General features: G+C 31.1%; 1 protein-coding gene across 2 annotated transcripts; it reads left to right on the plus strand.

Moving 5' to 3' along the window:
- The first annotated feature begins 1,988 nt into the window (after window positions 1–1,988).
- Window positions 1,989–22,133, plus strand: LOC135927180 (hexokinase-like). 2 transcript variants are annotated; one of them, XM_065463134.1, is made up of 12 exons: window positions 1,989–2,184; window positions 12,374–12,536; window positions 13,012–13,151; window positions 13,750–13,965; window positions 16,497–16,602; window positions 17,172–17,251; window positions 18,065–18,177; window positions 18,754–18,909; window positions 19,930–20,069; window positions 20,752–20,885; window positions 21,174–21,306; window positions 21,854–22,132. In XM_065463134.1, the coding sequence occupies exons 1-12, from the start codon at window positions 2,095–2,097 to the stop codon at window positions 21,940–21,942; spliced, it is 1,560 nt and encodes a 519-aa protein (XP_065319206.1). In that variant the 5' UTR covers window positions 1,989–2,094; the 3' UTR covers window positions 21,943–22,132. The 2 variants fall into 2 exon arrangements, with proteins under 2 accessions (XP_065319206.1, XP_065319207.1); XM_065463135.1 differs by lacking the exon at window positions 1,989–2,184 and adding an exon at window positions 10,144–10,242 and having other exon boundaries at window positions 21,854–22,133.
- Window positions 22,134–25,723: the final 3,590 nt, after the last annotated feature.

Consider the following 25,723-nt stretch of genomic DNA (forward strand, 5'->3'; position numbering starts at 1 on the left):
TTAAAATTAAGGTGTTTATTTGCGGAACTGAGGAAATAAAAAGAGGCCATTTAAATATAGTCAGATCCTTTAAATATCTAACTATAGTGTAAACAAAAAAAATTATAAACTTGTTTATTATTCTTTGTTTTGTTTTAATATTGTCAATCCTGGCCATCTTCCCGATTGGCAAATCATTTAAATCCAGTTTTGGGGGAGTAGGAGAGGGGGGGGGGTGTCACTTAAGATTTGGAGAGTTCAAAAAGTAAGAATTGGCTAATCTCCCTAGGGCCAGTTAAAAGATTATTTACAAGTTGCCGGCTGTTAAATTGAATATATTTACATCAGGGACCTATAGGCCCGACCCAGTCTGCCCCGGGTACATGGGACGGGCCTAAAAAAAATACACGGGCCGGGCCTTGCAAATGGTACCTCTGCGGTTCTCTGATCCATATTATTTTTAGGAAAACAAAATCAATTGAAATTTTGCCAAGGTTCAAGTAGCTCTGTTTACGTTATAACCCTAGATTTTAAAGGAAAAATATTACGCACGCCTGGAGATTTTGCTTATAGGCAGCGGAACGGTTTGAACGGCTATAAGCGGAATCTTGAGGCTCGCGTCGTATATATATTTCGCTAAAACCTTAATTTAAAATCCGCTAAATCGGCATTTTTTAATCAACTCTTGTTCTAAGTCAGGTGACCCTATATTTTTTTTTACCAGGTCCGGGTGAAAATTGATAAGGGTCAGATCGTTGAGAATTTGGTTCATTGAATATATCAATCTAATTTGCGACGAATAATTTTTCCCTCCGCATAAGCGATATTTTAATTATCCTTAAATAAAAATAAAATAAAAATGGGCCTAAAATAATTAATTCCCATAAATAAACGTAGCTAAAATCTTATTTTTTTTTTCGATTACGATGAAATGTCCGCGACTTTCGTTAAAGCGTGTAATAAGCGCGACTTAATTCAGCGTTTGCGTCTCGTCATTCAAAATGCGAACAATCCGATTCGAATGGTATCGTGATTATAAAACATTTAATAAAAAAACGCAAACTGGTTTGATTATTTCTTTTTTTTTTTGAATTCGCTCAAGGTAATATCGCACACTAACCCTGAATTCATAGTGCCGCGATCGCGATTTAGACGCGATAAATACAAAGTAGTAAATATCGTATCTCATTTAAGGTTACCGATAGCGGGAATCGAATCGAGGTAGCTAGTCGCCGCGATTTTTAAAAAATACAAATCCATTTTACATAAGATAAACAAGTCTATTTATTAACATTTTAACCTTTTATAAAAAACACAATAAAAATACTATACATGACTCATTTCATTCATAATATCATATCTCGCACTAATAGTTATAAAATAACCACAAATTTCATCATCCTTTTTCCCTTATTTATTATCGAATTTTTTGCTTATCTTTACATCCTTATCGAAACAAAACTTTATTTCAAACAAATGAAAGTAAATAAAAATAACTTATGACGTTGTCAAACGACAAAATCGCACACCTTTTCAAATAAATAAATAAAAATCAATCAATAGAATAAATAAATAAATTTAATTTTAAATCAAAAAACAAATTTTTTAAAAAAAAATACGCAAACACACCCACCTTTTCTTATAAATATAAATTTTATTTATTTATTATCGATTATTATTTTTATTTTTTTTGAGGAATTTTACAGAAAATTTAAATATTCTTTTTTTTGCTAATTATATAAATATAACATAAAGTGACCAATAACGCTCACCTTTTCAAAATAAATTTTAAAAAATCAATCAATAAAAAAAATTAATAAATTTAATTTAAATCAAAAAAAAACAAATTTTTAAAAAAAATCAAAACACACCCACTTTTTACAAATATATAATTTTTATTATTTAATTAATTAGTGATTTATTATTTATTATTATTTTGAGGAATTTCTTAAATATATTTAAATAATAATAAATTTAAAAAAATTTTCATTTCCTGTTTTTTTATTTTGCTAATTATAAATAAATATTAAACATTTTTCTCTTCAAAAAAATCAGTTTTAAAAAAAGTTTTATTGAATAATTTACTTCTTATCTACGATTGGTCAAAATAAAAATATGTTTTCGGCCGCGACCTTTTTATTCAGTTCTCTAAGTTCTCACGACGCGGGTGATTTCTTCAAATCTTCGACGGAAAAAAGGATTCAAGTAAAAATATATATAGAAAACCTCTTTTTAAAAAAAAAATATATTTTTTTGTCCTAAATATCACTTAATACTTTCGAAACGGAAATAAGCTGTTTTTTAATATAAAAATAAAAACATGTCCTAAGCATAATTTTTTTTTAGAAAATATTAAAATTTTAACATACGGTTTTGGTTAAAATTTAAAAACTTCTGAAAAGTATTATTTATTTATTTTTTGTTAATTTTACCAGATTTAGGACGTTAAGAATAGAATGGAACGAGAATTTATCCTCTTCCATTCTTTTCTCATTCCATTTCCATTCCACCTTTTTTTTTGTGTGTGTTTATCTTAAACGAAAACGCCGTTTCATCCATCAATTAAATATTTTTTTTTTCCGAACTTTTTTATAAAAATAAAAATGAATTTATAACCTTTTTTACAATTACAACTCATTTTTTAATTTTATTTTTAAGAATATAAAGGTTAAATTTGTTTTACAATTTGCTTACTTTTACTTCATTTCATTTCAAAATTATGTTTTATCTTTTCTCTTTCTTTTTTTTTGGACAAATAGCTGTGTAAAGAAAAGAAAGAAAAGAAAGAAAGAAAGATAAAAAATGGCAATTCGTACATTCGGTTAGTGTGATGATGACGTGCCACTAGTATTGTTAAAACGGGTTCGGTTTTTAAAAAAAATGGCTAATTCCAAATTTCGTTAACAGATGTTCGAACCTTTCTGCCATATATTATGAGCAAAGTCTCCAGGCTTACTTAGTAACTTACTAGATGCCATTTTGGTTTTTCACGTCATTTATCTCATATAAATAATTTACATCAAATTTATTTATAAAAAAGTCTCAACCCTGCTGATTCATATTTAACGCGACGCGTTACAGAAGTGCCATTTAAATGATACATTTATTATAATATTGTATGCCATTTGACCTTTTCACCTACATTTATATCGAACCATCTTTGAACATTCCATTCTCGCGCCAAAACGAGCGCTTCCCCGCTCGCGCCAAATCTAAATAACCTCTCCGAGTCGTCATTTTATTGAGGTTTTTATTTGAAAAATAAAATATTTTGATTGACCTAATACGCGAACTTTAAAATCGTTTTATTTTCTTTTTTAATCTCTATTTTATTTGCGCTAAAGCATATTTTATTATATTTTTTTTTTATTACCAGTTACTACATAAGAACATTTCGGAATAAATTAAAATTTTCTTTTATTTTATGTGAATAAATAAATAAGAAGTTTAAGTTTATCGAAAAATATTTAAAATGGATACTATGGTTTAGGTACCGCCATTTTTTTAAAAAAAATTTGCGGTGAACTCTGGCCCCAGAACCAACGCGAAATATTTTACGCCTCAAAAATACGGTTCCGCTTTCGTTTTTCTTCCCTGGTAGTCTCTAAGGAAGGTTCCTGCGCATTGAATAGATGCGGCTCATGGGATTTTTCGATTTAACAACCAATCAAATAAACTTAGAATCATAAAACTCGCCAAATTTCGAAACGCTTTTTCGAGCGGATTTGCGGCTGCGCATTAAGATAATTATGCCATTTTAAATAAAAAAGAGGAACAAAAATTTTATGCCCTTTAGCAAATCTTCTTATTCCTTAGAATTCCACCTTTACAATCCAATTCTTCTCTCCGAGTTTTGATTCAATTTTATACCAAGACCTTTTCTAACATGGTTGGGTGGGGACGTTAGGACGATAATCCGCCTCATTCAAATTTCATTAGAAGGATCTTCATTATCAGAATCAGTATCCATTTTAGAGTTCTCGGAATGTTGGCTTAGGAATTTCTACCTGCTTTCACCGTGCAAATGGCGGCTCGTATAACGTGTTTCCGGTTCCGAATCCTTTTTCATAGAAACTTCTTTAAAAAAGTGTTAATGTTATGTCACATATGGAGTAAGGATCCGCTTATCAAAATTATTAATAGGTATTTTGTCTGCCAAAAAACATGCATTTTTTTTTATTTTGTTTACGATGACTCATTAGCATAACACTGCTGGAATTCCTTTTTGAAGATCTTAATCCATTCTCTTCTTCTTTTTTTTTACCAGGACAGGATTTCAAAAATCAAAAAATAAAGTAATAAAAAAGAATTTAAAAAAAAACAAATCGTGGTTTCGGAATGATGAATTCCGCGTTGTTTTTTATCTAGAAAAAATTATAACAAAAAAATACGACATTTTTGTTTATACCATTTGGCCTTCAAATAAGTGATGATATTATATGATATCATCGATATCGAATATCATATAGTTTTACATTTATTTTTAAAAAATTTATTATTTTTATTTTTAAAAATGATGTAATTCGTATCTTTTATATATATATATACTTTTTACCGAAAAATATAAAAATTTAGGCCTGTCTCCAAAAATCTTTTTAATAATCGAAAAGTTTTAAAACTTTTAAAAGTTTTTTTTTAGAAAATTTTATATTTTTCCAATTTTTTTTTTTTAAAAATATTTTGGATACGTGTAACAAAAGAAATTTAATCTTTTTTTTGTCGGTCTCAAGCCCGACCCAAATAAAACGATAATTTATATATTTTTAAGTATTGAATGGTCGTTAATTTTTAATTTATAAGTTTACAAAATGTCAAACTTCAATGAAGGGGATAAGAACTACGCATTATATAGTTTGTTATAGTGCTTAAACGACTCAATGTTTTAGCCAGAAAAATATTGCATGAGCCACAAGATTACGCTCATAGATGTCTAAACCTTTGTTCCTTCTACAAGCAAAATCTTCAGGGCTCGCGTTATATTTATTCTGGACGAAATATTGTGTTAGCCGTCTCAAAACGAGCCGTTTTATCACACTATTTTGTTCCAAGATCTTTTTTTTTTTATAATACCAAGCTTTATATAAATTTTTTTTCCATAATATTACTTTTTTTAACCTTAAACTAGACCTGAATTACCCGTGCCATCATACCCCTCACTCCCCTTTAAAATTCACACGATTGTGTTATAAAATCATTTTTGAAAGTTTTACGGATTAACGTTTATCTGATCCAAATTGACATTTGAGAAATGATTTCAAGATAATGAAATGTTTAGATCTACGGCTTTAACCTAAGTCAATTCGTGGCCGTTTTCGCGTCTCATTCTAGCAGGTCCGATTCTACCCAATTCGAGTTGGTCGGATGCTGGCACAGATTCTCTTAGGCTAAAATAGCTCGGACATGTCCTTTATTTAAAATAAATTTGGTCGATCGCGGATGTAAATCTAAAATAACACCTAGACTGAAGATGCATTCATTAAAAGTGTACATCAATGAAAAACAGCTGGGGACGCCATTTTGGTTACCTATATCATCATATGCAAATTTATTCCTATGCCTGACGCAAACTTTATTAAAGAATTGACCGATCATCAAGATAATAAGGAAGCAAAATATCAATTTAATAGTAGTTTTTAACATGAGAGTAATTACTATATGGGTTACCAAAATGGCGAGTCCAGCTGATTCGCATTCAACGACGATTTAAAATGCTTTATTATGAATGCGCCGTCAGTCTAGGCATTATTATATGTCATTGGTTGAGCGATACTTAAAAACGCATTTTATTGGTATGAATTGTGTCAGTCTTGATAAGGTCAATTGAAATGGTAGGATCATACTTGGAATTTTCGAAGAAAAAAGAAATGTAATTGTCGAATAGAAAAAGAATTTATATATATATTTTTTTTATAAAATCTTGACTCCATTGGGCGCTCAGAGTAAGCGGATTAGCTACTATGACATGAATTAAGGTCAACCAGAGCCCGTTCAGCCCCGGTCTATTTTTTTTTAAAGTTTGAGGATCCCAATAGAACCTAGTTAATTTTATCTGATCTTAAATCCATTTTGAAAAAAAAAATTCCGAGTCTTGTTGACCTTCACTAGACATAGCACGTGACATAATTTAATTGGGACAAGTTTATATTTTAAATATTTAATTTTTGTTTGCTATTATATATCAATCACGCAATTCCTATTCTTATACTACTATTTATTTATTTATTTTTTTAAATGGCGCCCATATTAGAAACAACCATTTTTTTGTATATTGACCCGTAAATATTATACTACTAATTATTTATTTATTGATTATTTTTTAAATGGCAGCCAAATTAGGAGCAACCATTTTTTTTTTAGTAAATTTCGCTTCGCGCCTTTATTTTTTTAAATATATATAAAATATTAACTCTACGCTTTTTAAATCCTAGTTCTAAGCTCGCCCGAGAGTTTTTGTTCCGGAAATATATGGGTCCTGATGGGCATCTAGCTTTATAGCAGTTACCCACTTGGCGTTACTTTTTTTAAAATGTAAAAATTCTTAGCTTTAAAATTGCCTATGAACGTGAGAGGGATGATGGGAAAAGACACACTCCTTTCGGTTATGGTTACACGAAAACCCATAGGTTTGTTCCATATTACGATTGAGCCTTTGGGGGGCTAAAAATGAGCTAAGTCGACTAAAACTGTTGGCGTAGTATCTTATGAAGAAACTCAGCTGAACACGGAGGCGGCAGTTACTTTATTCGCACCTTCTTCAAAAATTGACCTGTATATACCATTTTTTATTTTTTTCTTTTCGGCCCAAAATTTAAGTTTAGCCAATTTTTAATTTAACCGGGTCAATATAGGAGCAATTACCTCCAAATGTCAATCACGCCCCACTCACACTTATTCAATCAATTGAAAAATCTATATTCAGAGGATTCGCCTAAGTTCCAAGACTTCCCAATGCCTTGCCGTGCAAATCATATTGGACTTGACTTTAAAGGGGGTGGTGCCTTGATTTTCTATTTTTTTGGAGGGAAGAAAGGTTATCAAAGGACGATTTGACGGAAAATAATATTCTTCAATTTTTTATTTGTTTTTTTTATTTAGTTTACTTTTTTCATCCTTTTCTCACGCTTAAAACGTTGTCAAATATTTATTCACCAAAAGAGAAGTTATAAAGAGGGGGGGTTGGAGGTGTGTGTGTGCGCAAGCGCTAACAATTTATTATTTTTTAAACGGAAAAAATTGATCATTAAAATTCGATATCGCCAACCAATCGATTAATTTTGAAATAATAATTGGGGAAATATTGCAATGACATACGATAATACCTAGACTGACGATGCGTTCATAATAATGCGTTAGAAGGTGTCGTTGAACGCAAAGTAATTATTCTCATGTTAAAAACTACTATTAAAGTCATAACTTGCTTCCTTATTAGTAATTAATAAAGATTGCGTCAGACATAGGAATAAATTGGCCTCTCGTTTATAAAATTTAATAATGATATGGGTAACCAAAATGGCGTCCCCAACTGTTTTCATTGATGTACACTTTTAATAAATTCATCCATCTTCAGTCTAGGTATTATTATATGTCATCGAAATATTGGGATAAAATTGACACACCCTCTACATTTTTTTATTTTATTTTTTGTCTCCTTTACCTATGACTCATTATTATATATAGTAAATAATACAACTCTACTTGCATATATCATCTGTTTGGTCGTAACCCCGAATATTTTATTTTTAGTTCCACGCCATAACCGGAAAATAGGAACCCGGACGTAGGGACCGTGTCAGATTCTAAAAACCAGAACATCTGTTTGGGCGTAAACCCTGATATTTTTTTTAGTTTCCCGCCATAACCGGAAAATAGGAACCCGGACATAGGGACCGTGTCAGATTCTAAAAACCAGAACATCTGTTATGGCGGAAGTTCTCCGTCATAACCGGAAAATCGGAATCCCGACATAGGGACCGTGTCAGATTCTAAAAACCAGAACATCTGTTTGGGCGTAAACCCTGATATTTTTTTTAGTTTCCCGCCATAACCGGAAAATAGGAACCCGGACATAGGGACCGTGCCAGATTCTAAAAACCAGAACATCTGTTATGGCGGAAGTTCTCCGTCATAACCGGAAAATCGGAATCCCGACATAGGAACCGTGTCAGATTCTAAAAGCCAAAACATCTGTTTGGGCGTAAACCCGAATAATTTTTTTTGGATGACATTTCAAAGTTAAATTTTTTTTTTTTTAAAAAAAAAAAGGAAGTGCTTGTTATATCGACCATTTTTTTTTGGTGATTATTAATATAACAATCGATAAAAAGGAAATTAAAAAAATAATAAAAATTTATCTTTTTAAAAAGAAAAAAATCGTCTGTGTCTGGTTCGTAGACTGTTGAATAAATTATCCCATTAAATTATTTTAAAAATGTAAGAAATCAATATATAATTTTTCTAATTTAACTTATCGCAATCTGTGCTGGCATAAGATTTTGCTCATTTTAAGAAGGTTTTGCACCCCCCCCCCCCACTTTCTTTACCTCGTTTGTTTTTATCATTTCTTACTACAAGATCCTCTCTGCTTTCCTATTTCTCCATTTTGTTATTTCAAGATGACAAAAGGCTACATTTATTATTAGCGTTTGTTTTCTTTATCATTCTCAGCCACTCATTATTAGTCGTAATCAGGGTCCATTTGCCCCGGATCATCGGTCATCATACCCCCTTATATTCCAATCATTCATTCGTTTCCTTATTTTTTTTTTCGTTACATACTGTTAATTTTCTCTATATTTTGTTTGAACGATTTCTATCTAGCATCAGGCACTTCTATCCCCTTCCTACTAACCAATGACCCCCCCCCCCCTTTCCCACTTCTCACACTTCCCTCTCACATGGTATAAATGTCTGTCTAGCATTTTATATTTCATTCAATAAAAACATATTACATTTCTTTTTAGATAATTTATATATAATTCAAATTCAAATTTCATTTTTTTTGGGCATATTTACTTCTGACTCGACTTTATAATCGTATACATTCTACCTTAACTCAATTCATTATTCTTGTTACTGAAACTAATAATGCTGTATTTTGTGCATACCTTTAGAAATATATGTCCAAGAAGTTTAATATAAACCAGCGTTTTTTTACGCGGTAAAATGTTCTGATATTCATAGGGTGGAAAGTTAGGGTTGGAGCGAAATTAGAGTCTTGTTAGAACTCTTGCGAGATATACTTTTATAATTTCAGAGGCGTTGACAAAAATTTTCACGGAGCAAATATTGTTCTTCAGGTTTTTGTTCGCCGTAAATTAGGAAGTAGAAATTACTAAAAAAAAACAGCAATTACAGTAAAAGTCTAAAAGAATAAAAACATTTGTGATTTCATTTTTAATCATGTTTTTTTTTACTTCTTCCAACTACCTGAGACTGACTATATGGATTACATTGCGCTCATTAGGTTCTAAACGGCGGGGGAATTGGGGTTTCTTTATTTGCTTTATATAAAAATTCGAAAAAATTAATATACATATCAAATTACCATATGATTTTTATAATTAATTCAATTAATAATCAATATTTTTTATAATTATTGACAAATTATTATTTTTTTATCATTTCCGATCATTTTATTGATTTCTAAAAATTGATTGATTAATAATCGATCGATATAAAACTAAAAAAAAAAATACATAAATATTGTTTACAGCTGATTGTTATTTTGTTTATTTTATTTATTTTTTTGTCGTCGTAAATAATTATTTAAATATTATTTTTGTTTTGATTTTCACGGGCATTTATCTTTTTAAATATTTCATTTTATTTTACAACCACCCTTCGGTTAATTAATTAAAATTTTAATTTAAGAAAATAATTTGTTTTTTGAAAAAAAATTAATATTTTGATTCATTAAACCCGGGTTAAAATATAAACGATAAAAATAAAGCGATAATTTCACCCTTAAATAACCTTCACTCATTATTCAATCCATTCCCCCTTTTTCTGACGTTTTTTATGATTATAAAATATTGGAAAATTCACTTCCTATTCTTCTTCATCATCATTTATTCATTTCTGTCAAATGATGGCTAAAAAGATGAAGCGATATTCGCCAAATTTTCTAGAAAACAGATTGTTCAATATTCATTAAAATCATCTTAAATAAAACAAATTCCAATGAATTCGGATTCCAAATTCGGGAAGAGCTTTATATTTTACCAATCGCTTCGACCCGAAGATTTGCGCAGAAGGCGAGAAGAGGTTTAAACATTTATTCAATTTCTAATAGGTAAGGAGGTCCCACACGACCCCCGTATCAGAAACACCGCTCGAACCGGGGTTGAATGGATATAATTTTGAGTTGATTACCCAAAAATGGAAAATATATAAATTTGTTTTTTTAGAAATAAATTATAATCCATTTTTATGGGTCACATGATTTTATTTTAGGTCTTTAGATCTTAACCCCGTTTCTATCTTTCGATCTTTTTAGGTCTTTAGTAGACCCTTTTTTTCTTAGAAAGAAAGCAATTCCGGACTCATGTGTCACAAAATTTTGCCTTAAAAAAATCTGGAGTTCTTAGTGTAAGAATAACTGTGCACATGTTGGAATACTAATCCCTTAAAATTCCAAGTCTTTAACAGACCAAAAAAATACGCTAAAAATGGGTTAAATTTTTTAATAATTCCACAATTTCCTGATATTACCTTCGATTTAACAGCTGAAAGTTTTTTTAAAATCTGTTTATGAGATCAATTTTTCTTTATATTATTAAAATTGATCCCATAAACAGATTTAAAAATCGATCAGCTGTTAAATCGCGACCGCAATCGCCCCATTACAAATTCAAGGTTACCCGGCACATTAAAGAAAAAATTCTACCAGTCGCCCACGAACAGTAAAGGCCTTGTTCGCCATTTTTTTTATGGTGATAAACTATAATTTATTCTGAGATATTTTGGTTTGTTCTAAGAAAAACTAGTATTAATCGAAAATTCGTTTATTAGAGGAATTAACATTTCCCCTTTATTTCGTTGATCCAATCGTAGTCCTCTAGAACCCTAAGCCAATGGCGATGTCTCTTTCCCATCTGATGGCTGAAATATAAAAAAACATAATAAAATGGATACTTACTATGCACCCCCCCCCCCCCGTTTTTAGAGGACCCTAGAGTTCGAATAACATTTTCTGGTAAATAATATCAAACTTAAAAGTGAAGGAAATAGAATATGTTGGAAAAATTCAAGAAGTCACTGGCAAAAAACGGCACTCTTATTAAATTACTCCTAAATTATATTACACGCAAGCGCATAGTTTCTGTTTTAGAAACAGATGAAGGGGGGGGGGAGATTACACAAATATTTTTTTTGGGATTATTTTATTAGATTTTTTAGTATCTACTTATTTATATAAGTGTGGTGGTCTGCCGCCAACCATTGTTTTAAATGTTATATAATCTATGACATTATTATCAAACAATAAATATAGTCTTTCTTTAAGTTCCAAAGTGCCTGGACATATTTAGCATTTCCTTAAGTAACAGCAATGCTGGGCTAGATTGCACAGACTTTGTGCAATAACAGAAGAAAAATATTATATTAGAAAATGTCATAAATGTCACAAATCAAAAAAAACGTTAAAAATTTTTTGGAATCAATAAATAATCTTCAAATTTCGCGCCAATCCAATCTACCCATACGAAGTACGCGTTGTTTTTAATTTAAATATTTAAAGTTGTGATTCTTTTTTTTTCCCATGAAAATATAATTCACAAATTTAGTTGGGTCTAAATTTTTTAGCCGGCTAAATCAAGTTTTTAGCCGAAAACAATTATTTAGGTCTCTAAGTTTTTCGTACAAAGCGGCTCTACAATTTGGAATAAACTGATATAAAATTATGGCGCCTTAATGTTAACAGCTGTTCTTCAGACTGGTGACCGAAGATTTAGCCATTACCCAACTTTACTTATTTGACAGTAGTGTAATTGAATATAATAGTTAAATTATTCCATTCTTATTAAAGAAGATATAGTATGGATAATACCTTTAGTCGAGAAGAGTTGTTAAAAGATACTTTTTTTAAAAAAATGGATATAGACATACATCGTTTAAAATGTATCTGGATACGGATACTTTTATGGAAGCGTATCTAAATACAGATACGACATTTTTGTATCTTGATACTTTAACAACGCTGTTTAGATTTAAAAAAAAATGGACTTCGATAAAGATAGAAGAAATTTTATTACTTTTAATTCGTATTTAATATGAACACGCTATTTTGAAAGATAACGCGTTAAAATTTAAATGCCACTTTTTAAACGATCCACATTCAAATGAAACGATATTCTAACAGATTACGTATATATATATATAATTATATTAAATAAAGGTAGAAAAAGTTCTATCCAAAATAAGACTCAGCCATGACACTTACGAAAAAATCCGTGACATGCTAATAGCAGAATTCATCAAGGGTCTGGGCAAGGAAACCAACGCCTCGGCTACCATCAAAATGTTCCCTTCGTACGTTAGAGCCGTGCCAGATGGGACAGGTGCTTTTCAATTATTTTTTCTTATCATCCTCTACTTTTTCATTCATTGGTGTCAAAAATTAGGCTCACGTCCACTAGGCCCTAGACGATAGTTTTTCGGAAATCTACTCAACGACTCTACGCTTTACCTTCGAGATTTTAGATAATCTACCGCAGAATCCAAACTTTCTTTTACCCCCACCTCCCCCCCCCCTTCCCTTTCATATTACCGGTTTTTTGTTCTCCCCAGCTGGCCCATTGAGGTCAAGGTTTAGCTTTAAAAGGCCATAGAGATATGGGTTAATATTAGGTTTAAATGTATACAAATAAAAGCCCACTTTACGAAAAAACATCTTATTTCGAGCATTTGAATAAATTGCCAACTTGAAATCGGTTTTGCAGTGGTTTGCTACTCCTTAAACTTTTGGGGTTAGGGTTAGGTTTAAATCTTTGATTAAAGGATTTAAATTTGAATGATTTTTTTGCGTACCAACAGAACAAGGCGATTTCTTAGCTCTGGATCTTGGGGGCACTAATTTTCGGATATTGAGAATCACGCTAGAGGGCAACAAAGTTAGCATGCAAAACAAGATATACATGATATCCAAAAAACTGATGACGGGACCCGGAACAGATGTAACATCTATAATTTATCCCTTTATTTTCGATTATCTAAAAATGGGGGAATTTAAAATAATAATTTTTCTTTGTTTCTTCGATTATCGATAGGAACAATATTTATCTGATATCCAGCCTAGAGGTTCCTCATTGGTCAGGTTTTTAGCCTGCCCAATGAGCGGGCGCGTATTTTTTTTAAATACATGGGCGAGTTGGGATGGCTGGTTAAATTTTTTAAAAATATTAGGCGGGCGGGTTGTGGGCTGAAAACCAGAGTTGTTAAAAAATACTTTTTAAATGGATCTAGATACAGGTACATCGTATAAAATAATATCTAGATACCGATATTTTGTTGAAAAATTTATCTAGATACAGATACCAATATATCTAGGTATCTAGATCCTTTAACAACTCTTCTGAAAACCCGCCCATCCTAGGCCTCTAATTCATCCTCTTGGAGTTTGGGTTAAAAAAATTCCATAGAGATTATTGGGTTATGGTTGATATATATATTTTCAAAATAATGGCGCGATAAATTTCCAAACCTTGTATTATATTAAATACGCGCGTTCTTTTTAATTCACGCCTCGATAAAACGTAACTTAAATATTGACAGTTATTCGACTACATAGCGGCTTGCTTGTCCGATTTCGTGAAAGAACAAAATTTAGAGGGGAAATCTTTGCCACTGGGTTTTACCTTTTCCTTCCCCTGCAAGCAAGAAGGGCTCACCAAGGCCAGGCTCATCTCTTGGACGAAGGGCTTCACCTGCCCAGGCGTGGTAGGAGAAGACGTGGTTAATCTGCTACAAAAGTCTCTCATCACACATCCGGTAATTTTTTTAAAATAATTCTTTTTATTATATTTTAAAACTATCTGATCTTGATCTTTTTTCCCCGTATTTTCTTGCCCCCAACTTTAATATCTTTTGTTTTCCGTTAGAGATCATAACTTCACACATCGAACTATATCGTATTTCTTTTCATAATACGATATTCCATTTCAAAAAGTATCGCAACAAATAAATTTACCCGTTTAAAATTTTTTTTTCTTTTTTAGGCCTGTGGTAAAGTGGCCACTGTAGTGGCACTTATGAACGACACAGTTGGAACATTAATATCCTGCGCTTTTACCGATTATTATAGTCTTGTCGGCATCATACTTGGTGAGTAAGTTGCCTGTCTCACCTGCTCTCTCTTATATATGTATATATTTTTTTAGCGTTACTAAATTTTCTGCTAAAAAAAATAATATCTTTCAATCTGTAAAGTTATTGTAACTCACGCTTTTCTTCCTTCGTAGCAGCAAATTGAATTTTCTAAATGATCGTTTACTCTTGATTTAGATTAGAGTAATATTTAAATTTGAGGATTATAACCATTTTAGATCGGCGAACAATAACATTTAAATGCCGAGCCTTGAAGTTATAACATCAACTACTAATCACTTAGCCTTACATAATTAATCCTTTTTTTTTGTCTTTCCCTTTAAGATTTGCTAAAACTTGTTAGCAGTTTACTCCGTAAAAATATAGAAATAACTAATATTTTTTTATGCGCGCAATAAGCCAATGACATATAATAATACCCTAGGCTGACGACGCATTCATTAAAAGCGTGTATGGATGAAAACAGCTGGGGACGCCATTTTGGTTAACCGTATCATTATTAAAAATTTTAAGCCTGACGCAAACTTTATCAAGGAATTGCCTTATCATCGGGATAATAAAGGAAGCAAGTTATCAATTTAATGGTAGTTTTTTTAACATGGTAATAATTAATATACGGGTTACCAAAATGGCCGGCCCAGCTGATTCGCATTTCAACGACGCTTAAAAATGCAATATGAATGAATGCATCTTCAGTCTAGATATTATCATATGTCAATGACAAATGACATACCCTAAAAAAAAAATTTGTAATTTTAAAATTGTAAGATTTATAACATATAAATCCGCTTAAAAAATTGGTTAATTTTTTTTCGCAATAGCAACGTATATTATATTATACACATTATTTATTTTTAACCATTTTATGAATATATATATATAAATAAAATTTCTAATTATACAGGAGCGTAATCTCAGGGGGCTTAAAATATTTTTTAAAATTATTTTTCAAAATTACCTTTTTTTAAGTGGTATAAAAAAAATTAAATTTATTAGGGGGGAGGCTCGAGCCTTTGCGCGCCCCCTAGTGACTATACTGATTATTTACAAGTATTTAAAGCTTGCGGTGAAAAGCTAAATATCTTTTCGTAAAAATAATAATTTAAACGTACAATATCTACCAAGTCCCAAAATACGCTTCGACTAATTACAAATAACGTCGCTACCTTTAACATTATACTGTATATCATACGTATGACGTATCCGCCTTTAACATTGATACACATACCTAAAAATAAAAACCTATATTCAACCTACATTTTTTTTAAAAATAACTTTCTTCCTTATAAATAAAACATAATTATATATTTAAAATTAATTACCTTTTAAAAAATCAAACTCTTTCATTTATTACCATCAAATTTAAATTAAGGTTAAAGATAAAAATATAAATGATCAATTATTTAAGTATTAAAAGTTAAAAATAAATAGGAAAAAGGAAAAATCTCTGAATAATTTCGCGCATAAATTATATCCTGTGAACATATCATTTGCATCATAACAAAAAAATTAATCACAAAAATCTCTTTCAATTTTTTGCATTCATAATTTTCAAATTAATCGTCTAATAAATTTAAATGTATATTCCCAAAATACTTATTTATAAATCCTCGCAACAATAAATATGCAAATCATTACAATTCCCAAAAACACTTAGAAATAAATTATATTCACTCACCACAACAATATTTTTTTTAAACAAATCCTTATGACTTGGAGACAGGTGCCAATTTGGATGGAAACATGTTTTCTACGAGGAACTGCCAATTTTTCCCGAGGCCTTAATTTATTCTTAATCGCGTTATGTTCGAAGCGTTGCGCTATTACCAAAATTGGGCCAATAAAATTGGCATAAGATAAAATTTGAAAAACATATGTTGCGATGCTTTGATATAAAAAAAAAATTCTATATACGATTTATCAAAATAAATAGAGAATTCGATAAAAAGATGTAATACGATTTGTCTTAAATATATAAAATGATTATACCTTTTATTTTAGCTTTACCTAAAATTAGTGTTTTTAAAAAAACTGAATCAGCTGTAATAAACGCTGCGCGTTGAATAACGCACGCTCGAACGTAAAGCGTTTATTACTATATATTAGGCCTAAATTTACTTGAACAAATAAAAAAAAAAAGGAAAATTAATATTTAGACATAACTAAACTAAAAATAAAATAAATAAATTTAAAAGAAAACAGGCATAAAGATGGACACCATCGCCATTTTGAACGACACGACTGGCACTTTGATGTCTTGCGCATTTTTAGACCAAAATACCAATGTCGGTATGATCTTAGGTAATTAGAGGTGTTTTTATTCTTTTTGTTTTCGCACCCGTTTTTCGCATGACATGAATCAATCAAAAAAGGATAGAAAAAAAAATTAAATAAAAGATGGCTTTATTTGATCCGGGGTAAGTTGGGCTAAGGCGTTTTGAACGATCCCTCACTGGTTTTTTTGTACAAATAAATTTGTTAACCTTTTTTTATGTGTATATTTACAATATAGAAGGGGGAAATTTGAATATCAAACGAATTTACCAAAATCAACTAATGAATATTACTATTATTTTTTATTTAAAACCAATTTAAAAATACAGTGATTTTATGATAAGCTTTTCTAATATTTTTACTAACACGCTTAGCTTACTTACCAAAAATTTTTAAAGATTTGAATATTTTAAATATCGCTTTAATATGAATCCTATTTTTATTTGGACCTTTGACATCATTTTAATCACTGATCAATATATAAGATCTTTGCCACCGCACATGTACTCTTATTATTATGCATGTTTTTCTTACTAATTTTAGAATTTGACTTAATCTAAAAAATTAAAAAAATTTAATTCGTTTGTCGGTTAAAGGAACTGGAAGTAATGCATGTTATATGGAAAAACTGGAAAACGTCGAATTGTGGGACAGCGATTACGATGAACCCAAACAAGTTTAATATTTCGTTCTATACTCTATGCAAACTTCCGTAAATTAACGACCCTCCAAAATGGGGGTTTTTATCGAAGGGTGGGTAGGTAGGTATATATAAGTAAATATAGTCATTCTATGGATTGTATGGCTATATATAATCCGCTATATTTATTGTTCTACCCTTATATATATACCCCTCCCCTCATTTTATAAAACTGATTTAGTAAGTACTAATTACATTAATTGCTATTCCTTAGTCTAAGGTAGAATCCTTTCATTTGTATTTTCGGTCTTCGATTTAATATGCCATAGATCCTTGAAGAGGATTAGGGCGTGAGTGCCATAGGAATTTAGCTTTGTAACAATTTGAATAAATGGTTGGAAGGTAAAACAGAAGAGTATTTTGTCTGCGCCAACAATAACGATCATGGATTAGGTGTGAGGGTTGGAGTGGATATGAACAGGAAAAATCCCAGATTATGAACTTACCACTCCTTCATGGAATCTTGGATGAACCATCAGGACATTTACAATCTGGGTGCAAAGTCCAGTCGGTTCAAGGAATTCCAGAGACATTAAGGCTCAAGATATAGTGTTAGAAATTTTGCAATGCTGGGGGTTACGACCTTTTGAGTAACCTTCTTCAAGGATCCTAGGGCATCGCATTTACATCGAAGACAGAAACTGCAAACGAAAGGTTTTTACCTGAAACCTAGAAATTAACAAATACAATTAAAGCTAATTGCATCAGTTTTACGTATTATAATACCATACGACCACTTTTTGCTCGATTATAAAATGTTTCAATTTATATCACTTGGTTATTCAACAGGTAATCATCAATACAGAGTGGGGAGCTTTCGGTAGTGACGGAGCCTTAGATTTCATGAGAACCAAATACGATTACGATATCGATCAAAACTCTCTAAACCCTGGCAAACAAATGTAATATACTTTTTATATTTTACAACTGGAAAATGGGTGATATGTAATTGCGTTGCTAGACCTCCTGTAAAATGACCTATTTTCGGGTGTAGTAAAGTTTTCATAGTTAACAACCCTGATATTCATTGTTAAAATTTAACGGCGACGTGTACAAAATAAGCCGTATCTTTTTATTCTTCGCCTCGAATTCGGGCTAAATGTTGATTCAAAGTAAAATAGATTTCTATGAAACGTAGAGAATTTATTAAAAATTTGTTTTTTTTTCCTCATTAGTTAATGAGATCTGGAGATACACCGATTCTGACCCTGTTGGTCCATATGTATCGTCTGATACTTTTAATTTTAATCGATACTAGTAGCCGATATTTAAACCAGTAGCTGAAATTATGAAAGCCGATTTTCTAAAAAGTGATCCGAACCCGCCACGTGTACTTATTACCACGGGTTCGTTGGGGTGCCCATAAATCGGTCTCTATTTAGTCTGTGGTCTCAAAATGCTCACCCAAATAGTTTTAAATTTCTGAGCCCAAATTCGAGTTCATAACCCTTTTATGATGATTATTCTTATATTTCTAGATACGAGAAAATGATATCCGGTTTCTACATGGGCGAATTGGTCAGGCTAGCCCTGGTCGATTTGTGTGAGAAGGGACTCCTCTTTAACGGCAACGGTTCCGATGAATTGTACACCAGAAACCAATTCTTCGCCAAATACGTTTCCGAAATTGAAAGGTTGCAATTTTTATTTGTGAATATAGTTTATTTTTTTATTTTAGCGTTATCAGGGATTACAGAAATTCCAATGTTCAGCATTTGTCTAGCGCTATTATTATAAATTTAATTGCGACACAATTATTTATTAGTAATACTCTTTATTAGTAAAAAAATAAACATTTTTTTTTAAATGTTGCTTGGAGTAGTTCAATTATAATCGTGGGAGTATAGACTGGCATCTCTATCAAGCCAAGTGATTTTACTCATAGATGGAAGAAAGGTTTGGGCTTCTACTTGCCAATATATGCCAAATCTTGAGTCTAACACAATATAATTTTGGCTAAGATCTTAATTGAGCCGTTTTTTAAAATCGACCCAAACCGGGTTTTTTTTTAACAACACTAGCGCGGATCGATGCTAAGAATTCGTGAGAGTATCCAGGACTTTGCTAAGGTGGAGAAGGAGCATCATTAGTAAGGATTTTTAGCCAGAAATTTTACTGGGCGTCTATAGGACCACTTATTTGTAGAGCTTTATTTATATTAGATTTTCCTAAAAATTTTAATTACTATCTATTTTTTTTTTTCAAATTCTTCCTTACACCAATATATTATATACATTTTTGGAGGGGGAATGGATTTATTAGCTTAAAATGTTATCTACGAAAACAGGCAAATTTGCGATGGGCGAGGGAGGGTAGGTATGATCGTTAGAATCTAATAAACGAGTATAAGCTAAATCTTCTGAATATTAGAATGCTAAGCATTGGGATTAGAAAATCACCGGAGCCACCTTTAAAATTTCCACGGGCTATGCACCTTCATTTTTTATTTTACAAAGTGTGTATATATATATATATATGATGAGGTCTAATTTGGGGAAGAAGGAGGGGGGTATAATTGACATCTTGATTCTCTCTCTCGTAAAGGTAGTAAATTGTGGCTACCAAAACATATGGTAAAACTATCAGCCGTACTACCAATGAACACGTGATGTCAATCTCTAAATTATTACAAAAAAAAAAATTTTATTGAATAGTGACTTGTCCGACGATTTCCCCAATACACGTCAAGTACTAGATGAGATTGGCATAGAGTACGTTTCTCAAGAAGATTGCGCTATCGTTCAATACGCCTGCACTTTGGTATCCTCTCGCGCCGCTTACCTAGCGTCAGCAGGTAAGCTGATATTAAATATTTTTTTCGTAAGTATAGTGAACAGCGTACGGGAAGGACTCCAAAGTTTTCATAATTTCAATCACTCGATCCCTCAAAGAAAATGGGAGTTGGTCAGTATCCAAAAAAAATTTTTCCGGGAAGGACCGTACCCAAAAATAGGTTCGATGCTTGACTTGAATCGTAATAATAAACAATTTCGTTTTGAAAAGTTAGAAAATGGGGCGATTAATGGATATTACGTTAGAACATCCCCCCTTTTTATTGCTTATTAGTAAACCTCCTTCTCTACTAGTCTTACTAAATCACCTGAGTTGGTCTAGCCTAAGTAGGACTTAATCAATCTTTTGTCCTAAAAAGGTGACTTAATCATAAGTTTAATCTCAGCTCGAAGATTGGGACTATTTTTTAGGATTAAATTTGACCAAAACTGTTTTGGAGTTCAAAGTTAGGTGATTCAACACCACTTATTCCCATAATAATAAAAATATTGAAAATCATTCTAGTTCATAATTTAAAATGCTTCGCCCGTTACTATTACCCGTCCGGTGATCATATGGTCGAAAATCCTGAATTTTTTATGAAAATTTTGGATTCTGTTCCTTTCCAGATTATTGACTTTGTCATAATTGGTCTTCGAACATTTTTCCCATGTACTATATTTAAATTTAATAAAATTCTTAAGGTGTAGCGGCTATATTGACTAAAATGCATAAACCCAAAGTCACGGTGGCAGTTGACGGTTCCTTGTACAGGTATCACCCTAAAGTCCACAATCTTATGATGGACAAGATTGGCAAACTTGTCAAAGATGTTGATGTAATCCGAAATATATATTTTTTTATTTTTTGGATTTTAAATTATGACTGCATTTGTAAATTAATTTTAAAACTGTTCTTCTTTGTGAACGAATGACACCTGCCTTCCAAAAATGTGTAATCATTTATCATTTTTTTTATCTGGTGGCTCAAAATCTTAAAAATATATATGCACTTTAATCTAGCCAACTAACTATTAATTAATCCTAATTTTACAGTTTTATCAAACCCTTGATTTTATTTTTTAAGATAAGTTAAAGCTAATTTTTACAACTTTTTTTATATATAGTTCAAATTAATTCTATCCGAGGACGGGAGCGGAAAGGGTGCAGCCCTAGTTGCCGCCGTCGCCTCTCGCCTAGCTCGCGAAAAGGCGGCGAAATTAGCCGGAAGGGATCCTAAAAGCGAACCTCATCAAAACAGTAACATTATTTTATTTAAAATAAATATCTATATATGCATTATGTCGATGGATTAAGTAGCAAACCACGTGAATTAAATTCTAACCCCGTTGCCAGTTTTATTTCTTCAGAGTTCGTTTCAGTAGAATTTTCGTCCCCAAGCTTGGGATCGAATCTTTAAATCTCTGCGCCTCGATACAGGGTAGTAACCTCTGAGTTTCACCTCCAAATTTAAAAAATGATCATTTTTTAAATTTGTATTCTAGTTTTTTTTCTTCTAATGAAACACACGACTTTCATTTTCTAATATCTTTGACATTAAATTTTTATTATTGATGAATATTATGTCAAGTTTGCTATTTTTATATAGTTTAATTTATTATTCCTTTTAAGACTCATTTTCTATAATAATAAAAATATATATGAAAGTTTGAGCTTTACCCTAATTTAATCGAAGATCGCCAAGCACAAGAAAATCTTTCAAAAGAAAGATTAGTTAAGTTTTTAAATGCTTCCTTGTTTCTTGCATTTTCTTATATAATATAATTTTTTTTACCCCTTTTTTTAGCCGATAATCATCATTCAAAGTCGTCTAACCCCGAAACATTTAATAATTATAGCATAAAACCAGACGGAAATCATCACAAAAGAAATTAACCAATGCTTTTCGGAGTCATTCAAAGCAAAAAAAAATTCATAAAATAACCAATTATAATTTCATACTCTTATACTATTCAGTGTATTATAATATTACACCATCATCCACCACCTCCCTTTTTTTAAATTTTGGGTATTCCTTTAAATTTCCTTAATTTTGTCTAGTCAATTATCTAGCTTTCTTATTTATTATATTATATTATATTATATTATAGTGAAATGTAAATAATATATATATATGTATATATATATACTGAGTATAAAAATTAAAAGCTTACATTGAATTTGGTATTAAGAGTCATTTAAATAAATGTGTATTCAACCCAACCCCCCCTCCCCATCCCCTTTCCTTATCTTATAGCTAACTACTTATGAACCGTATATTCCTTTCTATATTTATATTTCCTAATATTCCACGATCATAGTATTTAAACAAGAATATATTTATTTAAACTTTAGATATATAATATATATAAAGCCAATGATTAATGCATGAGACTAAACCCAAATACTCTAAATTTAATTCCCAATATTTTGGTTTTTTTCCCATTTATTATACACCGCAAATACTCTAAAATTGATGGGATTTTTGAAACATTTTTAAATTTAAATGTGATATATATTCAATAATTTAATTTGTATTTCAAATTTATATGATGAAAGGTGTAAACCCTTTGCAAACGTAATTGTGCTTATTTAAATTTATAATTCCCACATTTGCCGTTTTTTTTCAGACTTCTAACCGCTCATAAAACTAATGGTTGACTTTAACCCCATCTTATAGGCAAAATATTTTATATATAAACCTCGGTGCGTTTTTTTTATATAATCTTAAACATCAAATTATAGTTATTCTATTATATATAACATTCAATTCGCAATTCAATATTATTCATTATAATTGCAACATTTTTTTTTTACTACAATAAAGTTACATTTACTATTTTGGAATTTTAGTTTAATGCTTGTAAACGTATTCTTATATTTTGATCATACCTTTAGATTATTTTAATTCCATTATAAAATTAGTTTATAATTTTAATCAGGGTTGGGCACTTACTTGAAACTATTGACGGTTCATTCTAAGAAAAATTATAAGTAAAGGTTAAGTTGTATGTTAGCTAAAAGAGTTTAACGATTGCTTTATCATAATTTAGAATGTATGACGGTTACCGCCAAGAATAAATGAAATCTAAAAATGCGATTGCAAAGTCCAACAAAGAAAGAATTTTGATTAAAAACGAGAATGAAGAGTCGGTTCTGCAGAAGCACAAGAAGGTAAACATTTGTAATGTAAACGAATAAGTATTTTATTGGATATTTATGTTGTATTTTGATTTCAAATGATGGATCCTGAATTTATATGGATTTCGTTCGACACTATTAGAACTTTTTATAGAGTCCAACAGTGAAAATAAAAAAATCGTTCGGTTAATCTAGTAAACTAATGTAAAGAGAAAGTTAAATGATATCTATAAATGAGTGCTTTTTCATTGGTTGCAATGATTTAAGATATTAGAGAACGAAATCATTAATTCAATGACGATGAGATTTAAAATGAAGAATTTTATTCCCTCTGTTCTACTGGATTTCTTGTTTTCCGTTAACCAATATAATCTGGCATTTAAAAAAAATGCTTTTAAAGTAAATAAAAACAGTCGTAGAATGGTTAATGGAGCTCTCCTTTGCATTTTTAAATAGGACAATTACAAGAGCGCTATGTTATGTACCCTACTATCCTATAGAATAACGTTATTTGCAACTTTTTTGTCTAACCATGATTTTAATGCTCGTGATATACTATGCACATGTATTCTAGAGATCTGTAAATTTTAAAAAATAATTTCGGTTTAGATTTGGTCGACCAGGTCCGTGAAGTTAGTGGAACAAGATCCATTAACAAAACCTATGCCAATATTTAGAGTCTTAATTGATATTCAAACCAGACACCAGCAGGAATTAAAGGTTAATGAGTTATAAGCAAAATAAGGAAAGTGTGAAATTTTAAAGCTGGCGCTAATATTTTTTAAAAATTTCGGGTTAGGTCGGGGCTAATATTTTTCAAAAAAATTTCGGTCGGGCTTAAATGTGAGAATTTATTTTGTCAAATAAATTGATATATATTAAAATTCTTACAAGAAACAAGGCGTTAATATTTTTTATTTGTATAATATTTTTTTTACAATCAAAAAATCAAATTTTTCTATATTATATATGTCGTGATGACGTTTCACGATGATGACGTTTGACGTTAAAGAAATGATATGATGTCAATTATTATAATACATAGATATATATATAGAGATACGTATATGTATATGTGAATCTTATTCATCAAATAAAAGATAATCTTTAATAGAAATACTCAATTAAATACAAGATAATCTTTACAATATATTTTTATAAATTCGAGCTAGGCGGACAAGTAATTTTTATCTCGGGGTAGGGCTTTTCGGAACAAATAAAAAAAAAATTATGTATAAATCTATTAATATAAAAGAGAACTGAGAGAAAAAAATATTATTTTAAAAAAATGAGGTACATATTACCCTAGAGAAGAGTGAATGCTTAAAAAATTGGACAGGCAGATTTCCAGGGAAATCTGCTGACAAATGTAAAATCCATCATTGTGGTCCTCTGAGATCTGTCATTTTTTTCCTATTGTTTTAATGGAATTGAGAGCATCACTTCCGAACATGCCTAGGGTATTGGTAACGATTGGGATAAACACGGTGTTGGTGAGGCAAGCATATTTGTTTTTATCAGGATTTCGGCTTCGATGGCAGAAAATGAGAGGTCGGACTTGCCGCAATATGAAGACAGGTATAGGCCCAAGCAAGTGGGAGACCATTGGTCCAGGGAATGAGAGATATGCCATTGGGGAGGATGGCATTTTTTGAGAGGCCCATTAGTTCGAGGGTGGATGGAACATTAACCTTTTTAAGCGCAGCTAAGAGAATGTTGTTAATAGATTTATGACGCGGTTGTCGTCCATGGAAGAACTTGCAGTGCAAGGGATGGTAAGATTTCGATGATGGCCACAGTCGATGCAAATGGAGGGAAACACAGCATCAAAGCCAAGGCGGAGGGCTATGGAATTGCGTAGCTGTTCGCCAGTCAAAAGGAGGTCAAGATTGAAACTGGGGATGGTTTTTAGCTATAACATGAGCTACGGGCGATCAAAGGAGCATCCTAGTCTTTATGAATGCTGGAAGCAGGACGACAAATAGTGGGTGGGCAGTTGCTGTCCCAAAAGGTGAAGGCCTGCGAGAGGTCAGTATTTAAAGGAGTGGATCCATTATCTATGATAGATTGAGCAGCAACACGGGATGAGATAAAGGCTGAGAGGGAAGGAATACCAATGCCACCGGACTTGCTGGGAAGGGTGGCCTGAAGTCAGGATGAATTGGAAAATTTTAGGTTTAATATATTTTCAAGGATACCCTTAATTTGGATTTCATGGGAAACGAGCAAGTCGTGGCATTTAAAGATGGGAGAGGATCTCAAGGCGTAAAGTATTTTAGGATTGAAATATTTTTTTAAAAAAAAAGATTGATAGGCTGGGAGGTAATTAAATAATGTGTTTAATTTGGATAAGGGATTTGTTTAAAAATTTTTCAATGGCCTTTTTAACCCCTATAGGTAAATTTGGATTATTAAATTGCTTCCCCTTTTTCCCAACCTGGATACATACGATATTGGCCTGTTTATCATATTGGATTATATTTTTTAATACTATTATTTAAGATAGGTTATGGATCATCATTAATATCTCTTAAAA

This window comes from Gordionus sp. m RMFG-2023, chromosome 3 (assembly GCF_954871325.1).
Source record: "Gordionus sp. m RMFG-2023 chromosome 3, tfGorSpeb1-WG-v2, whole genome shotgun sequence".
Lineage (NCBI taxonomy): Eukaryota > Metazoa > Nematomorpha > Gordioida > Chordodea > Parachordodidae > Gordionus > Gordionus sp. m RMFG-2023.

Bases quoted from the DNA above. Each gene is read 5' to 3' on its own strand.
- LOC135927180 (XM_065463134.1), top strand. From the start codon at position 2,095: ATGTTTTCGGCCGCGACCTTTTTATTCAGTTCTCTAAGTTCTCACGAC. The intron at 2,185-12,373 runs GTAAAAATATAT...TATTAAATAAAG, and splicing joins CGACGGAAAAAAGGATTCAA to GTAGAAAAAGTTCTATCCAA. The intron at 18,910-19,929 runs GTTGCAATTTTT...TTTATTGAATAG, and splicing joins TACGTTTCCGAAATTGAAAG to TGACTTGTCCGACGATTTCC.